Genomic DNA, 17,371 nt, shown 5'->3' with positions numbered 1-17,371 from the left:
CAGCTGCTTCTCGTCTGCATTTTTGACGCCGATGGCGTAAAGGGTGATCCCCTGTTTCTTCAGGTTCTCTGCAGATGGCCCGACGTTGTCCGATGACTGGCCGTCTGTGATGACAACAGCAATCTGGGGCACTTTCTCTTTGGCACGGCTTCCTGCGCTTTCCACAAATTGGTTCTTCAGGATGAAGTCCAGCCCCAAGCCGGTCATCGTGCCCCCTCCCATGTAAGGCAGCTTGTCAATGTACTCGAGAACGTCTGTTTTATTCTGATGGGTGTTGAGACTGAACTCTGTGCGTTGAGTGTCGCTGTACTGCACCATACCGATGCGAACACGATCGGGAGCGACATCAAAGCCGTCGACCAGACCGTGGAGGAACTCCCGGACACGCTGAAAGTTCTCAGTTCCAATACTCCCAGAGCCGTCGACCAGGAAGACAATATCAGCCACAGTCTCGTCTGAGCAAACTGGAAGAAACGTGCATATTGGTCAAAGTCAGAAAAAGCAATCAGGTGGACAATTCTCACACACAAACTTTGACTAATGTCGGGCGCTTTGTGAGGTTCATGTAGGACACACAAAATCCTTCTGCTAGGTGTTGGAAATGCATGTACCTATTCTTTGTTCATACACTGAGGGGGAAGTATTTGTGTATTTGCAAGACAAGACACCTTCACAACCTTCAAATCATCATGACTGTCTTAAGATACTATGTGAACTGGACTACCTGTAGAAGGCTCGGTAGGCTTGGGTCCCTTTGTGTCGGTGCACACTTCCTGGACGATCTCATGAGTGATGTTCTGAAGAGAGGTGAAGTCAGTGACACTGAACACGTGCTGGTCAGGAGGCGCACTGGCAATCTCCTTCAGCTGCTTCTCGTCTGCATTTTTGACGCCGATGGCGTAAAGGGTGATCCCCTGTTTCTTCAGGTTCTCTGCAGATGGCCCGACGTTGTCCGATGACTGGCCGTCTGTGATGACAACAGCAATCTGGGGCACTTTCTCTTTGGCACGGCTTCCTGCGCTTTCCACAAATTGGTTCTTCAGGATGAAGTCCAGCCCCAAGCCGGTCATCGTGCCCCCTCCCATGTAAGGCAGCTTGTCAATGTACTCGAGAACATCTGTTTTATTCTGATGGGTGTTGAGACTGAACTCTGTGCGTTGAGTGTCGCTGTACTGCACCATACCGATGCGAACACGATCGGGAGCGACATCAAAGCCGTCGACCAGACCGTGGAGGAACTCCCGGACGCGCTGAAAGTTCTCAGTTCCAATACTCCCAGAGCCGTCGACCAGGAAGACAATATCAGCCACGGTCTCGTCTGAGCAAACTGGAAGAAACGTGCATATTGGTCAAAGTCAGAAAAAGCAATCAGGTGGACAATTCTCACACACAAACTTTGACTAATGTCGGGCGCTTTGTGAGGTTCACGTAGGACACACAAAATCTTTCTGCTAGGTGTTGGAAATGCATGTACCTATTCTTTGTTCATACACTGAGGGGGAAGTATTTGTGTATTTGCAAGACAAGACACCTTCACAACCTTCAAATCATCATGACTGTCTTAAGATACTAAGTGAACTGGACTACCTGTAGAAGGCTCGGTAGGCTTGGGTCCCTTCGCGTCGGTGCACACTTCCTGGACGATCTCATGAGTGATGTTCTGAAGAGAGGTGAAGTCAGTGACACTGAACACGTGCTGGTCAGGAGGCACACTGGCAATCTCCTTCAGCTGCTTCTCGTCTGCATTTTTGACGCCGATGGCGTAAAGGGTGATCCCCTGTTTCTTCAGGTTCTCTGCAGATGGCCCGACGTTGTCCGATGACTGGCCGTCTGTGATGACAACAGCAATCTGGGGCACTTTCTCTTTGGCACGGCTTCCTGCGCTTTCCACAAATTGGTTCTTCAGGATGAAGTCCAGCCCCAAGCCGGTCATCGTGCCCCCTCCCATGTAAGGCAGCTTGTCAATGTACTCGAGAACATCTGTTTTATTCTGATGGGTGTTGAGACTGAACTCTGTGCGTTGAGTGTCGCTGTACTGCACCATACCGATGCGAACACGATCGGGAGCGACATCAAAGCCGTCGACCAGACCGTGGAGGAACTCCCGGACACGCTGAAAGTTCTCAGTTCCAATACTCCCAGAGCCGTCGACCAGGAAGACAATATCAGCCGCGGTCTCGTCTGAGCAAACTGGAAGAAACGTGCATATTGGTCAAAGTCAGAAAAAGCAATCAGGTGGACAATTCTCACACACAAACTTTGACTAATGTCGGGCGCTTTGTGAGGTTCACGTAGGACACACAAAATCTTTCTGCTAGGTGTTGGAAATGCATGTAACTATTCTTTGTTCATACACTGAGGGGGAAGTATTTGTGTATTTGCAAGACAAGACACCTTCACAACCTTCAAATCATCATGACTGTCTTAAGATACTAAGTGAACTGGACTACCTGTAGAAGGCTCGGTAGGCTTGGGTCCCTTCGCGTCGGTGCACACTTCCTGGACGATCTCATGAGTGATGTTCTGAAGAGAGGTGAAGTCAGTGACACTGAACACGTGCTGGTCAGGAGGCGCACTGGCAATCTCCTTCAGCTGCTTCTCGTCTGCATTTTTGACGCCGATGGCGTAAAGGGTGATCCCCTGTTTCTTCAGGTTCTCTGCAGATGGCCCGACGTTGTCCGATGACTGGCCGTCTGTGATGACAACAGCAATCTGGGGCACTTTCTCTTTGGCACGGCTTCCTGCGCTTTCCACAAATTGGTTCTTCAGGATGAAGTCCAGCCCCAAGCCGGTCATCGTGCCCCCTCCCATGTAAGGCAGCTTGTCAATGTACTCGAGAACATCTGTTTTATTCTGATGGGTGTTGAGACTGAACTCTGTGCGTTGAGTGTCGCTGTACTGCACCATACCGATGCGAACACGATCGGGAGCGACATCAAAGCCGTCGACCAGACCGTGGAGGAACTCCCGGACACGCTGAAAGTTCTCAGTTCCAATACTCCCAGAGCCGTCGACCAGGAAGACAATATCAGCCGCGGTCTCGTCTGAGCAAACTGGAAGAAACGTGCATATTGGTCAAAGTCAGAAAAAGCAATCAGGTGGACAATTCTCACACACAAACTTTGACTAATGTCGGGCGCTTTGTGAGGTTCACGTAGGACACACAAAATCTTTCTGCTAGGTGTTGGAAATGCATGTAACTATTCTTTGTTCATACACTGAGGGGGAAGTATTTGTGTATTTGCAAGACAAGACACCTTCACAACCTTCAAATCATCATGACTGTCTTAAGATACTAAGTGAACTGGACTACCTGTAGAAGGCTCGGTAGGCTTGGGTCCCTTCGCGTCGGTGCACACTTCCTGGACGATCTCATGAGTGATGTTCTGAAGAGAGGTGAAGTCAGTGACACTGAACACGTGCTGGTCAGGAGGCGCACTGGCAATCTCCTTCAGCTGCTTCTCGTCTGCATTTTTGACGCCGATGGCGTAAAGGGTGATCCCCTGTTTCTTCAGGTTCTCTGCAGATGGCCCGACGTTGTCCGATGACTGGCCGTCTGTGATGACAACAGCAATCTGGGGCACTTTCTCTTTGGCACGGCTTCCTGCGCTTTCCACAAATTGGTTCTTCAGGATGAAGTCCAGCCCCAAGCCGGTCATCGTGCCCCCTCCCATGTAAGGCAGCTTGTCAATGTACTCGAGAACATCTGTTTTATTCTGATGGGTGTTGAGACTGAACTCTGTGCGTTGAGTGTCGCTGTACTGCACCATACCGATGCGAACACGATCGGGAGCGACATCAAAGCCGTCGACCAGACCGTGGAGGAACTCCCGGACGCGCTGAAAGTTCTCAGTTCCAATACTCCCAGAGCCGTCGACCAGGAAGACAATATCAGCCACAGTCTCGTCTGAGCAAACTGGAAGAAACGTGCATATTGGTCAAAGTCAGAAAAAGCAATCAGGTGGACAATTCTCACACACAAACTTTGACTAATGTCGGGCGCTTTGTGAGGTTCACGTAGGACACACAAAATCTTTCTGCTAGGTGTTGGAAATGCATGTACCTATTCTTTGTTCATACACTGAGGGGGAAGTATTTGTGTATTTGCAAGACAAGACACCTTCACAACCTTCAAATCATCATGACTGTCTTAAGATACTAAGTGAACTGGACTACCTGTAGAAGGCTCGGTAGGCTTGGGTCCCTTCGCGTCGGTGCACACTTCCTGGACGATCTCATGAGTGATGTTCTGAAGAGAGGTGAAGTCAGTGACACTGAACACGTGCTGGTCAGGAGGAGCACTGGCAATCTCCTTCAGCTGCTTCTCGTCTGCATTTTTGACGCCGATGGCGTAAAGGGTGATCCCCTGTTTCTTCAGGTTCTCTGCAGATGGCCCGACGTTGTCCGATGACTGGCCGTCTGTGATGACAACAGCAATCTGGGGCACTTTCTCTTTGGCACGGCTTCCTGCGCTTTCCACAAATTGGTTCTTCAGGATGAAGTCCAGCCCCAAGCCGGTCATCGTGCCCCCTCCCATGTAAGGCAGCTTGTCAATGTACTCGAGAACATCTGTTTTATTCTGATGGGTGTTGAGACTGAACTCTGTGCGTTGAGTGTCGCTGTACTGCACCATACCGATGCGAACACGATCGGGAGCGACATCAAAGCCGTCGACCAGACCGTGGAGGAACTCCCGGACGCGCTGAAAGTTCTCAGTTCCAATACTCCCAGAGCCGTCGACCAGGAAGACAATATCAGCCACAGTCTCGTCTGAGCAAACTGGAAGAAACGTGCATATTGGTCAAAGTCAGAAAAAGCAATCAGGTGGACAATTCTCACACACAAACTTTGACTAATGTCGGGCGCTTTGTGAGGTTCATGTAGGACACACAAAATCTTTCTGCTAGGTGTTGGAAATGCATGTACCTATTCTTTGTTCATACACTGAGGGGGAAGTATTTGTGTATTTGCAAGACAAGACACCTTCACAACCTTCAAATCATCATGACTGTCTTAAGATACTAAGTGAACTGGACTACCTGTAGAAGGCTCGGTAGGCTTGGGTCCCTTCGCGTCGGTGCACACTTCCTGGACGATCTCATGAGTGATGTTCTGAAGAGAGGTGAAGTCAGTGACACTGAACACGTGCTGGTCAGGAGGCGCACTGGCAATCTCCTTCAGCTGCTTCTCGTCTGCATTTTTGACGCCGATGGCGTAAAGGGTGATCCCCTGTTTCTTCAGGTTCTCTGCAGATGGCCCGACGTTGTCCGATGACTGGCCGTCTGTGATGACAACAGCAATCTGGGGCACTTTCTCTTTGGCACGGCTTCCTGCGCTTTCCACAAATTGGTTCTTCAGGATGAAGTCCAGCCCCAAGCCGGTCATCGTGCCCCCTCCCATGTAAGGCAGCTTGTCAATGTACTCGAGAACATCTGTTTTATTCTGATGGGTGTTGAGACTGAACTCTGTGCGTTGAGTGTCGCTGTACTGCACCATACCGATGCGAACACGATCGGGAGCGACATCAAAGCCGTCGACCAGACCGTGGAGGAACTCCCGGACGCGCTGAAAGTTCTCAGTTCCAATACTCCCAGAGCCGTCGACCAGGAAGACAATATCAGCCACAGTCTCGTCTGAGCAAACTGGAAGAAACGTGCATATTGGTCAAAGTCAGAAAAAGCAATCAGGTGGACAATTCTCACACACAAACTTTGACTAATGTCGGGCGCTTTGTGAGGTTCATGTAGGACACACAAAATCTTTCTGCTAGGTGTTGGAAATGCATGTACCTATTCTTTGTTCATACACTGAGGGGGAAGTATTTGTGTATTTGCAAGACAAGACACCTTCACAACCTTCAAATCATCATGACTGTCTTAAGATACTAAGTGAACTGGACTACCTGTAGAAGGCTCGGTAGGCTTGGGTCCCTTCGCGTCGGTGCACACTTCCTGGACGATCTCATGAGTGATGTTCTGAAGAGAGGTGAAGTCAGTGACACTGAACACGTGCTGGTCAGGAGGCGCACTGGCAATCTCCTTCAGCTGCTTCTCGTCTGCATTTTTGACGCCGATGGCGTAAAGGGTGATCCCCTGTTTCTTCAGGTTCTCTGCAGATGGCCCGACGTTGTCCGATGACTGGCCGTCTGTGATGACAACAGCAATCTGGGGCACTTTCTCTTTGGCACGGCTTCCTGCGCTTTCCACAAATTGGTTCTTCAGGATGAAGTCCAGCCCCAAGCCGGTCATCGTGCCCCCTCCCATGTAAGGCAGCTTGTCAATGTACTCGAAAACATCTGTTTTATTCTGATGGGTGTTGAGACTGAACTCTGTGCGTTGAGTGTCGCTGTACTGCACCATACCGATGCGAACACGATCGGGAGCGACATCAAAGCCGTCGACCAGACCGTGGAGGAACTCCCGGACACGCTGAAAGTTCTCAGTTCCAATACTCCCAGAGCCGTCGACCAGGAAGACAATATCAGCCACGGTCTCGTCTGAGCAAACTGGAAGAAACGTGCATATTGGTCAAAGTCAGAAAAAGCAATCAGGTGGACAATTCTCACACACAAACTTTGACTAATGTCGGGCGCTTTGTGAGGTTCACGTAGGACACACAAAATCTTTCTGCTAGGTGTTGGAAATGCATGTACCTATTCTTTGTTCATACAGATGGTACGGGTTGAGAATGCTCCTTTCTTTCCCGCACATCGGGACTCCCGAAGCATCGGGACTTTAATTAAAACTGCAACCGCAGGGGGGCAACATAAGACCGCCTTAATAAAATGAAGGTTCGGCTCATACCGGAAAACACGGAAAAACCCGAAGACACCGCGCTGGCGACAAGCGGAGAACAGAGACATCACGCTCGGCATGTCAGATTGCAGTTTCAGAGTTTTCGAATGTTTTACAGCGTACCGCACAGCTGGCTCTCTCACTCGACGTAGCCTATAACTCAGTCAGTCCAGCAGAGATGCCAGAGCAACGTTTTGGTCAATGGAGAGGGAGAGAAATGCTCCGCATATCCGTCTTATTTAATCATTAAAATGAAGGTGATGACTGGCGAAATTATAATCAAACGACGTTTCAATAAACCATTGTTGAAGTTAATGAAAATGGTTTTAGAAGCCTTCAATTCAACCTGAAAGACTCGATATAGGCAACCTTAGATTAATTCATTAATTCATTACGGTTACAAGACCGCATTTCCGTGAATAGGCTATTATTGTCAAGGCGAAGACGAAAGAGGTGGACAAGATAGACATTTAGGCTACATTTATGCAAGGAATACTTAGAAATGTGTAGGCCTATAGGCTATTTTAAAACGGAGGCATGTTCATTTTAACCGGCGACGCTGGGTAGCTTACCCAGCACTTTATCACAGACTACCGTGGGCTACTGTGCGTCAATATAACAGCATTTTATCATGTGGTGAATTAATGACTAACGTCAGTTTAACATGTCAGAACTTTTGATCGGCGTTTCAAGTGCATGCCGCGAATAAATGAACTCGACTGACTGAATCCTTTATATTTTTTGGCTGAGGGCGAAGAGATTGACACTCGAACTGTGGCGTAAATGGTTGAGGCATCTAAATCATACGTCAGCGACCGGGGTTCAAAACTCACTTTACGAACCTCCGGAACCCATTAAGACAAGAGGCTTTATTTTATTAAAACGTTTTGCGATTTTTTTATGATTGCGATTTCTGCTGAAGAGAAAAGTTAATATGTGAATTCGTGGTTCAGCGCGCACACACACACACACACACACACACACACACACACACACACACACACACACACACACACACACACACACACACACACACACACACGCACGCACACACACACACACACACACACACACACACACACACACACACACACACACACACACACACACACACACACACACACACATTTTACATTTACATACTCGGGCACACGCCTTGCATTCTAGGAATATCGCCGCCATTTGGTAGCGCACTGAACGTAATATCCATTCATTTACATGCACAAGACAAGAAGCAGAAATATAGTAGCGATTTATTCTTTTCCTCGTGCGATCGTGGGTTGCACTGTTACACCCCACTACACAGCAACATACTACCAAGAAGGCAAAAACTAAGTAACAGGAACACACTAAAAGGCGGGAGTAAATCCATAGTAATCCATAGTAAACTAAGGAGTGAAGCTGCCAATGTGGCTGTGCCCGCGAAGTTTTGATGTCATGATCCCGAGCCCTAGTGTCAGGAAGTGTCTGTCTAGAGAGAGGGGGAAGGGAGGCAATCGTCCTCAATGCCGCATATAGGTAGGCTATAATGTCTAGTGAACTGGTCAGACAAGTGTGGGGGAGGGGGAATGATCGCACAAGACAATTGCTCTTCATGAAATGGGTAGTCTCACAGACGTTTGTCGATGTTTAAAGCCTACTACATCACTTGCGAAATCGTGAAAAGACGTGGCACATAGAATTATTAGGCTACTGGATTTAATATAGCAAGCATAGACTTTGTTCATCCTATATTAGCCTATATTAAAATGTAATGTGCTGCGGGGAAGCATTGGGGAAGTCAGTTTAAGTTGTCCTGTAACAATTTGCCTCTTATTATAGCCTAATAAAGAGTATGCAGCCACTACGCACATAATAGCCTAGGTTACATGCGAGCAACCCCATGCAAAAGAAGGCCTTAAGTTAACGGACTGAAGGCCTGTTTACATTTCAAACATGCATTAAATCTAATAAACGAAAAACACAAATGTCATGTATTGTGTCATAAACAGTTAATGACTTCGTGGCCACTATGCGCAACTGCATCGCGCAGTGAGCTGAAGGATAGGAGGACCGACACTTATTAACACAAAGCTTTGTAAAGCACTAACAACCACCCCTCAAAGTTCATTGTCCATAAGTCCAAACAATAAGTATAAAAATCCGACAATCCAAAACGATAACGAGATCTCCCAGAAACGAAAAACAAGTTTGTTGAGTAGCCTAGTCCTTGCAACAATCTCAGCTTTTGCGTTTGTTAGATAAAAGGCATTCTGTCCTGCTGTATTCCAATGAGAAAAAATCATCCACAAGGTAGGCTAAGGGTCACGGTAATGCAGCATGCAGGAATCTATATACGCACAAAACGAATGAATGGGTTATATCGGCCAAAACGAATGAATGGGTTGGGAGAGTCGTCTGGCTGTGTCAGCAGACTGCAGTCGGTCTCGAGGGGTTAAATAGCGCACGTACTTGAATTTTAATCTGAAGAAGACCACACGGTCGAAACGTCATTCCTTTGTGATAAAGAAAATAAAATAAAATCAAAAAAGAAGGATTTCAAGTATGCGAACCTTTTTCCATTTTTTTATGATTTAGCCTAGTCTTGTTCTGCACCTTGACCGGGGATGTGCACAAACGTTTTTACTACACTTGAAATTTAAACCAACTCTTCTCTAGCCTATATCCTATAGCCATACTTTAATAATCAGATGTTATGCTCATTTTTGTAGGCTACACCTCTATGGAGTTTTATTTGTGCCAAAAAGTTCAAACAATACTTTTTCAAATTCAAACAAAAATCAATTAATCAAAATATCAAATAAAAAATCTAAACAAAAAAAATAAAGTCGAAAAAAAAAATCTAAACTCGCAAACAAATTATTTGTGTAGTTGCAAAAAAAAACCTGTTTGAATAACTTGTCTTTTGGTTTACAATAACAACAATCATTTGCAGCGACATCATTCGTTTGTTTGCTCCTGGCTTTTTCAGTTTCGATTCTGGCTCTCGCGTTTGCGCTGCCTGTTTCTTTGCTTGCGATTCTGGCACAAACTTCACATGTGGGTGGGTGTCTGTGGGGTGCATTCCTATTGGCTGATGCGTTTTGACTGACAGCTTTACTATGGATTCAAGCGCAAGAGCTAACCCACCTCCCCCCCAGGTAGTGGTGCAACGCTCTTTTTGGCCACTATGTACAGGTATATGGCATGTGGCGCTATTGAGCACAGTATGTCAACCGCCATATGAAGAAGAAGAAGATATTGACCACAGTAAGTAGTTCCGTGGAGCTAGCTACACCAAAGCCATCGATGGGCTACACGCGTTATGGACTCAAAACAATGGGTTTTCCTCACTACTCATTAACCCAAGGTAAGAAGTGTAATCTAATTTGTTATGGGTCTAATTTTCACGTTTATGTGGGATGTTATGGCGTAGTTGTTACAATACTGACGCTGGTTTTAAGGTATCAGATGGCTATCTTAGCATCGTAGGTTTGTCCACATACAAACGAGGCTTTTGATGAAATGTCGCACTACAGTAGCCTAAATTATGAATTCATACCATGTATTTATTTGTTCAGAAGTATATTGTTAATGTCCTCGCGTTATATAAGCGTATGTGTCCGATTAAGTCATGAAATATCGCTATGTTGTCAACGGTAGTCTAGCATAGTATGAGCGCGATGGTGCGATCTATCTGTGGTCAGTTCATCAATGGCCCTGGCGATCTATGGAGGTCCACTCTTTGTGAACGTTTGGAGACCACAGACATAGTGTAACCTTAGTTAGAGTATTGGTTCATTTGCCTGAGAAAGACCCAAGGGTCGAAACGTTACTTTTTGTAAACATGGGAGCTCAAGCAGTGTTGCCAACGTTACCTTCTTCTGTTACATCTCCCCAGGAAATGTTATTAAGCACTGTGACCAGCTCTGTCTTTTGATTAGTACATGTAATTTGTCTTTTGCTTGTGCTTGTGTGTTTGTGCAGAACAACTCATCGTGATGGAGCATCTGTACTCCCTGATACAGCAGGATCTGAGGGGATTCCTCAGACAGGACGCAGATGTGGATTGACAACATCCTGAAGTTAAACTTTATTAGGATAAGTGTTGTTTTGAATAAAGGACAATAAAATTGAATTATTTTACATACTACTTACTGTTAACCTGACTCACCACTTGAATTTCGTTCCACCTAGCTCCTCACATTCATCTGGAACTACTCCATTGGAAATGTATTTCAGAAGGCAGGGCCTTGTCAAAACTCCTTTCATATGATTGGATAAACTAATTTATTGACATGCTACTACAACAGGGGTGGGCAAACTAAGGCCCAGGGGCCACATGCGGCCCTCTGCTCTGTTTCATGTGGCCCGCCATGAAGTCAAACACATAAAATTAAATGTGGCCTGTTGTTACATAAACCTGATATACATCCATCACACAGCATGGTTTCATAACTGATGTGCTATGTTTGTCAATGAAAACAAGAGAACAGGCCGCACTATGCATAAGTAATCACCATTTATTCACACAGACGCGTTTCGGCGCTCTGCCTTCCCAGTATGTTTGTCAATACCATCATCAAGCTGTACTTTTGGGAACTCTGACTGAATAAATACATTTTTTTGGAAGGTAACATCACTTTTTCATTGCTTAATTAATCATAGCATATAAGCTTACCATTCTTAACATCCAACTACTTGGTAACTTTCTAATGTAGCTTGGCATTTTCTGCCTCTCGGATGCGCGCGCAGCCAGTATAGTTGGTAAACGAGAAACCTATGTATATCAACAATAACAGCAATATCAACAGTCACAACAGTGTCCACGTCCACTGGGTGTGCAAGGGACCAGGCAGAGTCAGCTAGTCATGTGCGGAGCATAGCTGTGTTTTTTGGTTTGTAAAGGACACAGCAGGAGAAGGGTGAGCTGGGTTTGTGGCGGCTGGAAGTCTGCAGGTGTGCAACGGACCGGGCAGAGCCAGCCGGGTGTGTGAGGGAGAGAGCAGCGTCTGTTGGGAGTGTGAAAGCCACAGATTTCAGAGCCACCCTGAGGGGCTGGGCAAAGCCTGCTCTGTGTGTTAGAGACACAACAGGATCTGTTGGGTGTGTGAGGGATGGGGTACAGCGCATTGTGTATGTGAGGGACACAGCTAGATCCATCGGGTGTGTGAGGGATGGGGTACAGCGCATTGTGTATGTGAGGGACACAGCTAGGTCCATCGGGTGTGCGAGGGGTGGGGCAGGGCAGAGCCTGCAGGTACTGTGGAGCAGAGTCTCTCAGGTATGTGAGGCACACAATAGGATCCACCAGGTGTGTGAAAGACGCAGCGGACTCTGTCTGGTGTGTGGTGCTGTGCTGCAGATGGAGAAGAGGCCGTCAGCTGTGCTGTGTTGTGCTGCAGATGAAACAGGGACCGATGGTTGTGATGGCAATGAAGCAGAGGTTGACCAAAGACTGTGTGGTGTGTATGGGACAGAGAAGAGGTCAGTTGAACAGGTCAAACTGCAGGATGTTGTCAATCCACATCTGCGTCCTGTCTGAGGAATCCCCTCAGATCCTGCTGTATCAGGGAGTACAGGTGCTCCATCACGATGAGTTGTTCTGCACAAGCACACAAGCACAAGCAAAAGACATGAGACATGTACTAATCAAAAGACAGAGCTGGTCACAGTGCTTAATAACATTTCCTGGGGAGATGTAACAGAAGAAGGTAACGTTGGCAACACTGCTTGAGCTCCCATGTTTACAAAAAGTAACGTTTCGACCCTTGGGTCTTTCTCAGGCAAATGAACCAATACTCTAACTAAGGTTACACTATGTCTGTGGTCTCCAAACGTTCACAAAGAGTGGACCTCCAGAGATCGCCAGGGCCATTGATGAACTGACCACAGATAGATCGCACCATCGCGCTCATACTATGCTAGACTACCGTTGACAACATAGCGATATTTCATGACATAATCGGACACATACGCTTATATAACGCGAGGACATTAACAATATACTTCTGAACAAATAAATACATGGTATGAATTCATAATTTAGGCTACTGTAGTGCGACATTTCATCAAAAGCCTCGTTTGTATGTGGACAAACCTACGATGCTAAGATAGCCATCTGATACCTTAAAACCAGCGTCAGTATTGTAACAACTACGCCATAACATCCCACATAAACGTGAAAATTAGACCCATAACAAATTAGATTACACTTCTTACCTTGGGTTAATGAGTAGTGAGGAAAACCCATTGTTTTGAGTCCATAACGCGTGTAGCCCATCGATGGCTTTGGTGTAGCTAGCTCCACGGAACTACTTACTGTGGTCAATATCTTCTTCTTCTTCATATGGCGGTTGACATACTGTGCTCAATAGCGCCACATCGCATATACCTGTACATAGTGGCCAAAAAGAGCGTTGCACCACTACCTGGGGGGGAGGTGGGTAGCTCTTGCGCTTGAATCCATAGTAAAGCTGTCAGTCAAAACGCATCAGCCAATAGGAATGCACCCCACAGACACCCACCCACATGTGAAGTTTGTGCCAGAATCGCAAGCAAAGAAACAGGCAGCGCAAACGCGAGAGCCAGAATCGAAACTGAAAAAGCCAGGAGCAAACAAACGAATGATGTCGCTGCAAATGACTGTTGTTATTGTAAACCAAAAGACAAGTTATTCAAACAGTTTTTTTTTGCAACTACACAAATAATTTGTTTGCGAGTTTAGATTTTTTTTTCGACTTTATTTTTTTTGTTTAGATTTTGTATTTGGTATTTTGATTAATTGATTTTTGTTTGAATTTGAAAAAGTATTGTTTGAACTTTTTGGCACAAACGAAACTCCATACACCTCACCGGCAAGCACGCACGCAAATGCTGCTTTTGCACATCTACAATATTGGCCAGGCTATATAGGCTTTTAGGACTGTATTTTGCCTTCGTGCAACTTTAGTTGTGCTCAATCTCAATTATTGTCAGTAAGGATAGGTCATATTACCAAATGGCGAACCTCGAAAATTATTTAGGATATAGAGCCGTGTCCATTACGCATGCAGTTATTTGTTAGGCTATTGTTTTATTTGAGTGTTTTTGTCTACCATGGCAAACATAGTTGAAACGTTCGCTCTAAACATAGCTGCCTACAGCCATGCATAGTAAGCCTAATGATAGCCTATAGTTATGACATTAATAGCCTATTAATGACCTCATGTCGGAATGGCACATTGTTTGAAAACAAAAAAAAAGTTAAATAGGCCTAGGCCTACCGCCGAGTGGGGATATGTCGGAATGAACAGCGGATACCAGCTGGGTTGTAAAACATTACTGTATTCGTTGATCTTATCGATGCAGTCCTTGCGGCCACTTCTCCCCATCGTAGGAAACTTTCTGTTTAGTGTTGACACGTTGTGTGGCAGTGCTTGCTTGCCCTTCGATCCATCCCAGTTGGTGGTTTTGCACCTGTCCCTGAGTTATAGTCTATATGAGTAAGCGCTTATGCTCTAACCGCATAATAAAATAAGCACCTGCAGCAGTGCTTATGGCAAGGCTATTAACACCTGTCACTGAGCTATGGACAAGCAGTTATGCTCGAAAATTGTCATAATAACAGACACACCTAATTGTATGGCTCTATGTTTAAACACATCAAATTAGCAAGCATTTCCGCAGCAACGTTTGCTTTCTTTTTCTGTCGGTCCGCTTGGTCAATTGCGCAGCAAATTATCAGATCACTGGACCTAATTTCACTCCATGTCTCGCGGACCAGCAGCAGTCTCCACGTTTCGCGGCCCATAGTTTGAGAAACGCTGCATTAAAGTGTCATTAGGTTGTAGGCTACATGTTTAGTGATTTCTTTGTGTGTTTTTCAATGTAGTGTGTGTGCATTGAGTAGTTCCTTAAAATACGGAACAAAGAGCGTCCCGTATCTGTTCAATACGGAAGAAGACTAACTATTACTTATATATTTCTTATAACGAAACGCAAAGAAAAAATACGAGGACTGACCATCTCGTTTCTCCGCGTTTCCCCCAATACCATGGCGACAAAGAGAAATAAATATGATTTGACATTTAAGCTGATTGCTGACAAATTTGCCACACAATTCGGGAGAAGCAGCGGACAGGAGCGCCACCACAAGCAAGCACTTCTAGCCCAAATTAACATGGCAACGTTGCCTATGACTAAAGTGTCTAAGTAGGCTAGTCCTACTAATATTACATTTGATTGGTAGCATGTTTGTAGCGCGCCAGTTTACCCATCCCCTACATCAAAACAGCTTAGAATCAATCAAAGAATCAGCTGTGTCGGCGTTAGGCTGTAGGCGATTTTCTATAACCATTTTCATTCATTTCAACAATGGTTCATTGAAACGTCGTTTGAATAATTTCACCAGTCATCACCTTCATTGTAATGATTAAATGAGATTAAGGAGTCGACTATTGACGGATATGCGATCTTCATCATTTTGAAATGCGGGATGAAACTTTCTGCCACCTGGTGGTTGTTTGGGTACATTGCCTTAGCCTCGAAAAAATCGGCTTGACGGCCTGCGGGATCTCTTCGGGAGTCCCGCGGGAGAAGGTGCATTCTCAACCCGTACCCACTGTACACTGAGGGGGAAGTATTTGTGTATTTGCAAGACAAGACACCTTCACAACCTTCAAATCATCATGACTGTCTTAAGATACTAAGTGAACTGGACTACCTGTAGAAGGCTCGGTAGGCTTGGGTCCCTTCGCGTCGGTGCACACTTCCTGGACGATCTCATGAGTGATGTTCTGAAGAGAGGTGAAGTCAGTGACACTGAACACGTGCTGGTCAGGAGGCGCACTGGCAATCTCCTTCAGCTGCTTCTCGTCTGCATTTTTGACGCCGATGGCGTAAAGGGTGATCCCCTGTTTCTTCAGGTTCTCTGCAGATGGCCCGACGTTGTCCGATGACTGGCCGTCTGTGATGACAACAGCAATCTGGGGCACTTTCTCTTTGGCACGGCTTCCTGCGCTTTCCACAAATTGGTTCTTCAGGATGAAGTCCAGCCCCAAGCCGGTCATCGTGCCCCCTCCCATGTAAGGCAGCTTGTCAATGTACTCGAGAACATCTGTTTTATTCTGATGGGTGTTGAGACTGAACTCTGTGCGTTGAGTGTCGCTGTACTGCACCATACCGATGCGAACACGATCGGGAGCGACATCAAAGCCGTCGACCAGACCGTGGAGGAACTCCCGGACACGCTGAAAGTTCTCAGTTCCAATACTCCCAGAGCCGTCGACCAGGAAGACAATATCAGCCGCGGTCTCGTCTGAGCAAACTGGAAGAAACGTGCATATTGGTCAAAGTCAGAAAAAGCAATCAGGTGGACAATTCTCACACACAAACTTTGACTAATGTCGGGCGCTTTGTGAGGTTCACGTAGGACACACAAAATCTTTCTGCTAGGTGTTGGAAATGCATGTACCTATTCTTTGTTCATACACTGAGGGGGAAGTATTTGTGTATTTGCAAGACAAGACACCTTCACAACCTTCAAATCATCATGACTGTCTTAAGATACTAAGTGAACTGGACTACCTGTAGAAGGCTCGGTAGGCTTGGGTCCCTTCGCGTCGGTGCACACTTCCTGGACGATCTCATGAGTGATGTTCTGAAGAGAGGTGAAGTCAGTGACACTGAACACGTGCTGGTCAGGAGGCGCACTGGCAATCTCCTTCAGCTGCTTCTCGTCTGCATTTTTGACGCCGATGGCGTAAAGGGTGATCCCCTGTTTCTTCAGGTTCTCTGCAGATGGCCCGACGTTGTCCGATGACTGGCCGTCTGTGATGACAACAGCAATCTGGGGCACTTTCTCTTTGGCACGGCTTCCTGCGCTTTCCACAAATTGGTTCTTCAGGATGAAGTCCAGCCCCAAGCCGGTCATCGTGCCCCCTCCCATGTAAGGCAGCTTGTCAATGTACTCGAGAACATCTGTTTTATTCTGATGGGTGTTGAGACTGAACTCTGTGCGTTGAGTGTCGCTGTACTGCACCATACCGATGCGAACACGATCGGGAGCGACATCAAAGCCGTCGACCAGACCGTGGAGGAACTCCCGGACGCGCTGAAAGTTCTCAGTTCCAATACTCCCAGAGCCGTCGACCAGGAAGACAATATCAGCCACAGTCTCGTCTGAGCAAACTGGAAGAAACGTGCATATTGGTCAAAGTCAGAAAAAGCAATCAGGTGGACAATTCTCACACACAAACTTTGACTAATGTCGGGCGCTTTGTGAGGTTCATGTAGGACACACAAAATCTTTCTGCTAGGTGTTGGAAATGCATGTACCTATTCTTTGTTCATACACTGAGGGGGAAGTATTTGTGTATTTGCAAGACAAGACACCTTCACAACCTTCAAATCATCATGACTGTCTTAAGATACTAAGTGAACTGGACTACCTGTAGAAGGCTCGGTAGGCTTGGGTCCCTTCGCGTCGGTGCACACTTCCTGGACGATCTCATGAGTGATGTTCTGAAGAGAGGTGAAGTCAGTGACACTGAACACGTGCTGGTCAGGAGGCGCACTGGCAATCTCCTTCAGCTGCTTCTCGTCTGCATTTTTGACGC

General features: G+C 46.4%; 2 protein-coding genes across 2 annotated transcripts; both read right to left on the bottom strand.

Annotated features, from left to right (window-relative positions):
* Window positions 1–3,503: 3,503 nt before the first annotated feature.
* On the bottom strand, window positions 3,504–3,893 carry LOC134067891 (collagen alpha-1(XII) chain-like; the record flags this gene model as incomplete). Its single annotated transcript, XM_062523368.1, has 1 exon — window positions 3,504–3,893. A coding segment is annotated over one exon (390 nt), but the record flags the coding sequence as incomplete, so codon positions are not given.
* A 1,336-nt stretch (window positions 3,894–5,229) lies between these two features.
* LOC134067893 (collagen alpha-1(XII) chain-like) lies at window positions 5,230–5,619 on the bottom strand (the record flags this gene model as incomplete). The annotated part of the gene is made up of 1 exon (XM_062523369.1): window positions 5,230–5,619. A coding segment is annotated over one exon (390 nt), but the record flags the coding sequence as incomplete, so codon positions are not given.
* Window positions 5,620–17,371: the final 11,752 nt, after the last annotated feature.

The sequence above is a fragment of the Sardina pilchardus genome, chromosome 20, assembly GCF_963854185.1.
Source record: "Sardina pilchardus chromosome 20, fSarPil1.1, whole genome shotgun sequence".
Taxonomy (NCBI): Eukaryota; Metazoa; Chordata; class Actinopteri; order Clupeiformes; family Clupeidae; genus Sardina; species Sardina pilchardus.
This window is presented reverse-complemented; position numbering and strand designations above follow the sequence as displayed.